This window comes from Dipodomys spectabilis, unplaced genomic scaffold, assembly GCF_019054845.1.
Source record: "Dipodomys spectabilis isolate Male_0828 unplaced genomic scaffold, ASM1905484v1 ptg000178l, whole genome shotgun sequence".
In the NCBI taxonomy this organism is placed as follows: Eukaryota; Metazoa; Chordata; class Mammalia; order Rodentia; family Heteromyidae; genus Dipodomys; species Dipodomys spectabilis.
Window position 1 is genome coordinate 8,550,469 of NW_024870855.1, and position 7,064 is coordinate 8,557,532.

The following is a 7,064-nucleotide window of genomic DNA, read 5'->3' on the forward strand; positions in this document are numbered from 1 at the left end:
ATGCAGACACCTTCTTACCTCTTGGCTAAGTTTCTGCCCAGTATCTGTTACCTAGGTAACTGGCACACCTGGAAGCAGTCACCTCCCCCTCCTGCTAGGTCACATCCTGGACCACCTCTGGTCACCAGCCTCCCATGTGACCATAGGAGGGTCCCAGCCCCTGAGGTCACAGATCCTGTGTGGCCACACTTTTCCTCTACCTGACCACACCTCTTCCTGTCCCTGGCTAGATAAGTCCTGGCCTGGGGGTGGGCCTCCCTTTTCGATCATGGCTCTCCACCATGCATGGCAGGGGCAGCAGTTTGGTAAAATAAACTTCTTTTTCTGCCTGAATACAGTGTGGTGTTCTCTTCATGGGCTACCTAGTCAAACCTACCTATTTCATATACCTTCCATTCACCACCAAAAGCCGAGAGTTAGAGGTGTGGCTCAAGGGCCCGAGTACTACTTAAGTGCAAAAGTTCGAAGACAGTGCTCAGACCACCCTCCCCCAGCAACAACTAAAATAAAACTTTCATTTTAAGAGCTTAGTTCAACTCCAAAGAGAAAATTCCAGAGAAATGGAAGGTTATGCCATAGGCTATCCACACATGTGCAGAGCATGACCTTGAATTTCTTGCAGTGTGTGTCCTGGTGAGGTGAGAATAAAACTCTGAACAGGGATCATGGCTTCTCATTCTTCTCGAAGGCCTACTGGTGTGATTTCCCGAACCCTGAACTGTGTTAGCTTCATTTGTTGAATCGAAAGCTTATATTCTGTCCAGAGTAAATTACTAACATTAAAGATCTGTTGATTTTCTTTAGAGGACTGGAACTCCTGCCTAGAGAGGAGACTTAACTCTGTCTGTAGTTAGAAAAAGGATGGAATACTTAACACTCTTATAGCTAGCTTGCAAAAGCCGCATCCACACCTGTGAGCAGGTGGCCTTAAGTCATCAATAGGGACAATTAATATGCATGCAGCTCTGTTATTTTTATTTTACTCTTGGTCATATCTATCTTGTCTCCCATTCTGTCTTCCATCAGACAACCATCCCCTAAATATAGCATGGTTTCTATGGAAACGTACTTTATCCTCCACATCCCAAGAGGACATTTTATTGGGGAGGGGGAGATGGAGGGAAAAGCAATAGCAGATAGTATGTCTACATCTGGGCCTATAATACATATTTTGGGTTTTGAAATTAATTTAAGGACAGATGTTTAAAATGGGTTAAAAATTTGTGGCCAGATGAAATTTTTCCAGCTGAGTTGAGATGGTATGAAAGTGAGTTGATAATAAGAGTTGGAATTTTATCTTTCATTGGGAGCCTTTCTTGAAATGGTTTCACATTCGGCTCCCACAATTTCTATTCTGTTCTTCTGCATATTTGTGTCCATAAGCATTGTGGCAGATGGTGCAGGTAAAGATAATACCTATTCTTTTCCAAGGCAAATGAGAATTTTATCACTTGGTACTTAAATGGAAGCCATAATGCACTGGTATTACAGGTGATAAAGTCTAAGTCATTTTTAATTTTCACAGCTGAACAATAATATGATTCTGGGGTTGGTTTGACTGCAAGTGTTAAAGATGTGTTGGTCTCTTGTGGTGTTTATGTTGTAATAAACCTAATATTTCCTTAAAATTATTTTCCAGGGCCTTAGGATGCTTCGAGGTGAGTGTGAGGTTAGGATAGTGAGTAACACAGAACAAGAAGAACATGAAAGAGAGTTGAGAAAAATGAGCACGAGAGGCTCAAGCTACAAAGCAACCACCTCTCCAAAATGGCAGCCACCCAAGAGAGAAAGGAAATCACAAATGCAAAATGTAAATGCAGAATCTGAAAGTCATAACAAAAATACTTCCTCCTACCATTCTCATTCTGAATATAAAACATTTTGGGCAATCCATAAAAGTATTTCATTGCATAAAGGAAAGCTTGTGCAAAGAAGAACTTCACCGGAATGAAAACTGTGACTTAGCGGAACAACTGTGAATCTGTGTCACCATGCAAGATAAACATCTATTTGTGGTACAGATGGTTTATCTAGGTCCTTTATTTTGGCTTATAAATTTGGCAAGACTTTATTGTAAAGCTTGAGAGCTATTCCTTCCCTTGTCTCTCTGAGCCATGGGTTTGCTCCACTGTGGTGCTGAGCAGTCTTGTTGCTAAGAGCCCTGGAGGCCATCAACAAATGGCACCCAAACTTGGGACTTCCCACCAAAGAACATCCAAAAAGGTAAAGAACAAGTAAACTCCTTTGAGCAGCTTGGTTTTTTTCTTGGTAGAATGTGCACCTAGAAATTTCAGTACTTGATTTTCATGAGCAAAGAAAGACCTTCAGTTATAGACTTTTGAAGGATAATATTAGAAGTGATGTTGTAGTCACCAATTTAAGGTGTTGAGGAAAAAAGAAAAAAAAAAGGAAAGTGGTCTTTTGGCTTCTTCTTTCTCTGTGCTGTGAACTTCTCTCTGGAAGCATAGTATTTGGAGGAGGTGGGTTGGGTTTAGGGAACATCTTTGTGCCCAATATAGATGGAGAAATGGCATAGACACTTGAATGATGTGTAATATATGAAAACATGTTAAGTTCCTTATAGATGTAAATTAGTAGTGTGTGTGTGTGTGTGTGTGTGTGTGTGTGTGTGTGTTTGTGTGTGTGTGTGTGTGTGTGTGTGTGTGTGTGTGTGTGTGTGCTGGTCCTGTCCTGGGGCTTGAACGCAGGACTTGGTCACTGTACTGTCTCTGAGCTTTTTCACTCAAGCCTGGCACTCTACTACTTGAGCCTTACCTCCACTTTTGGCTTTTTAGTAGTTAATTGGAGATAAGACTCACACAGACTTTCTACCTGAGCTGGCTTTGAACCACAATCCTCAGATCTCAGCTTCCTGAGATGCTAAGATTATAGGCGTGAGCCCCCTGGTGCCAGGAAAATCTTGCAAAGTAGATCTTCTCATTCCATTATTTTACAGGAGAACTTTAAATATCTGTCTCACTATTAAGCAGAGATCACTAGCTGCTTGTCTGCTTGCACATACCTTCAATCTGCTTTATGACATATCCTCATTTCAGCTGCTTTTGGCTTTCATTGTTTCACAATAATTTCAGACTGAAATCTTATCTGTTTCACTTTGAGGATAGCCAACACTTTAAAACAAAATCAGTGTCCTCTTTATTATTCTTAAGTCATGTGGAATTATTGTATCACATAAAAGCTTCAAAACACCATATATTTTAGAGGTATATCACTTATGAACATGCATACTTCAACCTAAAAAATTAGCTTGTTATTCGACTCAGAATTATGTTTTTTTAAATTCAATAAAATATTATCATGGGTAGTAACTATGCAAGATTCTATATCATTTTTTCATAGAAAGAAATTTCCATAGTAGCATAGAAATTCCAGGCTATTGAGATTTGCAATATGAAATAACTTCTCTCTCAGATAAAAATGATGTAACTTTGGGTCTGGCCAGATGGGCTGCAGAAAGGGGAGGAAATAATACTGAACTTCCAGAGAAAGAAGTTTGACTATTTTGCTTCCTATGACACATACTGTTAGATTAAATGTTGAAACTTTAATAGTCTGAAATAAATAATTATTGATGTAGTTATAGTTTTCTAAAACCTAATCATGACTGTCCCTACTTATAATAAGTTACAAGAAGTAAAAAAAATTGACTTCTTGTGAGCTATCCTTAAGAATCATGACATTTATAGGGTTTTTCTCTATTATAAATCTGTCTTAACTACACTAGCTTTATTGTATTTTTTTCTATTTTTTTGGGGGGGGGATGGTGTCTGGTCGTGGGGCCTGAACTCTGGGCCTGGGCGCTGTCCCTCAGCTCTTCAGCTCAAGGCTAGCGCTCTACTACTTGAGCCACAGCGCCACTTCCGGCTTTTTTTTTCTGCTTATATGGTGCTGAGAAATTGAACCCAGGACCTCAAGCATGCAAGGCAAGCGCTCTACCACTGAGCCACCTTCCCAGCCCTATTGTATTTATTTTTATCATTTATAGTTTTGGTCATACTGGAGTTTGAACTCAGCGACTCATGCTTGCCAGGCAGGTGCTCTACATCACACCTCAAAACCTTTCCTGATTTTAGTTATTTTTTAACAGAGGATCTGTGAGGGGTTTTTTTTTTGCTCAAGGTTGGCCTCAGATGGTGATCCTCCTATCTAGGCCTCCCACATAAACTGAATTATAGGTTTGTGTCATCTCCCCAGCTTATTTAGCTTCTTTATTAGTTTTCACAACCTTGTTCCCCAGGCTGGACTGGACCAGTGATCCTCCTGATATCCACACACCTACTGAGTAGCTGGGGTTATAGATATATCACACAAGCCAAGCTTACTCACTGAATTGTTGAAGAACACTTTACTGAATCCAATACAACCTTTCCTATTTCATACCTACAACTCCATGAAGTCAGAGTGATGGATGCTCAGGACTTACGTGCTTCACAAAATCTGCACATATCTGGATAAGGTGAATGCCAGTTCTGTTTTATTGCTTGCTACAGAAAGCTTCCCCTCAAACTTTCACATCTGCAAAACTAAAATAACAACCAAACACACCCATTTCCAAACTCTTATCATTTCCCTTATTTTGGAGATGGAGTCTCATGAACTGAGCAATTTCTTTTCCTTTTTAGTCGGTCATGGGACTTGTAACTCAGGGCTTGGATGCTGTCCCTGAGCTCTTTTGCTCAAGGCTGGTGCTCTACCACTTTGAGCCACAGCTCCACTTCTGAGATTGAGTCTCATGAACTTCCTCTGCCCTGGGATGACTTTGAACCTCAGTCACCTGAATCTCAGCTTCCTAAGTAGCTAGGGTTATAGGCAGGAGCCATCTGTATCCAGATCACTATGAATTTTTGCATCACTTCTGAATTTTAAAATATTGTGTTAAACTATTTTTATTTTTGAGTTCTGAGTTTTTAGATGCTTACAATTTGTACTGTAAGCCCACGTCTTGCCTTGTCCTGTATGTTTGTGTGTGTATGTGTGTGTGTGTGTGTGTGTGTGTGTGTGTGTGTGTGTGTGTAAATGCATTTGATGTCAGCTCTAAGCTTCACATTCAAACTGGTTTTTCTTATTTACTGTAACGCCTATAGGAGTTGGAATCTTCTCTGTTAGAGTGGTTGCTTGAAATAAGCACCACCATCTTAAGGGCAGCTGCCATCCTATTTTAGGTAAGCCATGTCCCTTCTTTTCCTAACCTCTTTCAAACTAGACCATTGCACAAGATTATTAACATGCATTCTGACTAGTGGGAACGAGGGGCAGTAATGTATTAGGGAGAACACCTGGGCCGACTGCCCACCAGTGCATGTGCATACTTGGCTTCCTTTTAGTAATAGGCCCTTATTTTGCCATGCTGGCCTCCTTTCAAATTGGTGTCTTCATTTCAACCCCAATATCCCATGACCTTTCTAACACACGCATGTGTCTCTTCAATGTTTTAGTTACTAGTTGTAATTACTTCCTAGTATGTGTTTTTTGGTTTTGCTCATTTGTTTTTTGTCCATGTGGGGCTTGAACTCAGGGCCTGGATGTGGTCCCTGAACTCTTTTGCTCAAGGCTAGCATTCTACTGTTTTGAGCCTTAGTGCTACTTCTGGTTTTCTGGTGGCTACCTGGAGGTAAGAGTCTCATGGACTTTTCTGCCTGGGGTGGCTTTGAACGACAATCCTTAGATCTCAGCCTCCTGAGTAGCTGGGATTATAGGCGTGAGCCACAGGTGTCAGCTGATATGTGGTTTTGAGTACATAAAACAGTCATCTAGGATTGCAACCTTAAATATGTTTAATGTTAAGTGTGTAGAGTTCCAATACATCCAACCATAATGGTGTAAACTTCTTGATTTAGTGGTTCATGATCTACTAAGTTCTTCGTGGCAAACCATGGAGTTGATCAACACAACCAACCCATCCAACATCTCAAACATGGACATCGACTACTGTGATGCCTATTGTAAGATGCTTCTGCTAGCCCTCTATGGCATGATTTTCCTGGTTGGCACTGCTGGCACCATTATGATTTCACCCATGATGCTCAGAAGAAATAGCCAGTCGATGATTTCCACCGCAGTCCTCAATATTGTGGTGTTGCACTCCATCCTTTTGGCTAGCCTTCCATTCCGCCTCAGCTACTACCTCTCTGGCATCTGGGAGCTTGGGTACTTTACCTGCCGGGTGGTGAGTGCCATCCTCTATGGCCATATGTACTTCACCTTTATTTTCTACGTGGCCATCGTGACTCTCCGGCTACTCATCTATATTAAGAAACTCCAAATGCAACCATTCCAAAAGTACCATGCAATCATGCTAAGCATGGCTATTTGGATAGTGGCTGGCCTCATTTTTTTGCCAATATTTTTTTTGCAATATGGCACAGACCCAAGTTACTCAAAGAAACAGCGATGCTTTGAGTTCCACAGAGATCTCCACCACCAGGGCATGGTCATCCTGAACTATTCTGTTATTGTTGTCATCATGGCGACCGTGCTGATCCTCTTTCTCTTGCAGATGGCCGTCATCCTGCAGTTGATGAAGGCTCATTGGCCAGACATGTGGGCCCACCAAGAGTTTAGAGCCCAGATCAAGAGTTTCTTCTTCCTCTTAGTAATAGTTTTATGTTTTATACCTCACCATGCATTCCGGGTCTACTTTATTGACCAGTATTCAGGGAAAGAAAGCTCAAAGTTAGTACTTTACAATGAAATCTGTCTTGCTTTGACAACTGTCTGTTGCCTGGATGTGCCATGTTTCATAGGAGGAATTGTCCACTAAGCCTTCCCACACACCTTGTGCATCATTTTCCCACACCGGAATGACACTGTTTCTGTACTGCTATGATTTCCTAAGTGTTCCCCAAATTCTCAAATCCTCAGATTATGTTTAATCAACATTGTTTTCTACCAAGAAAAAAGCAATGAGGATTGATTATTTCCTTCTTCTTAAGGAATAAACATCATAGAACATGCTCAATCCTTAGAACGCGAGAATTTCTTTTCCTCCTCTTCTCTTCCTCCTTTCCTTTTTCTCCGTTCTTCCTCTTCTATCTCCTCTTCCT

The 7,064-nt window shown here is 41.1% G+C and overlaps 1 protein-coding gene across 2 annotated transcripts; it reads left to right on the forward strand.

Moving 5' to 3' along the window:
• Positions 1-2,178: 2,178 nt before the first annotated feature.
• LOC122120779 (probable G-protein coupled receptor 141) lies at positions 2,179-6,845 on the forward strand. 2 transcript variants are annotated; one of them, XM_042695017.1, is made up of 2 exons: positions 2,179-2,223; positions 5,859-6,845. In XM_042695017.1, exon 2 carries the CDS (start codon positions 5,894-5,896, stop codon positions 6,779-6,781), a length of 888 nt encoding a protein of 295 aa, XP_042550951.1. In that variant the 5' UTR covers positions 2,179-2,223; positions 5,859-5,893; the 3' UTR covers positions 6,782-6,845. The 2 variants fall into 2 exon arrangements, with proteins under 2 accessions (XP_042550951.1, XP_042550952.1); XM_042695018.1 differs by lacking the exon at positions 2,179-2,223 and adding an exon at positions 5,109-5,183.
• Positions 6,846-7,064: the final 219 nt, after the last annotated feature.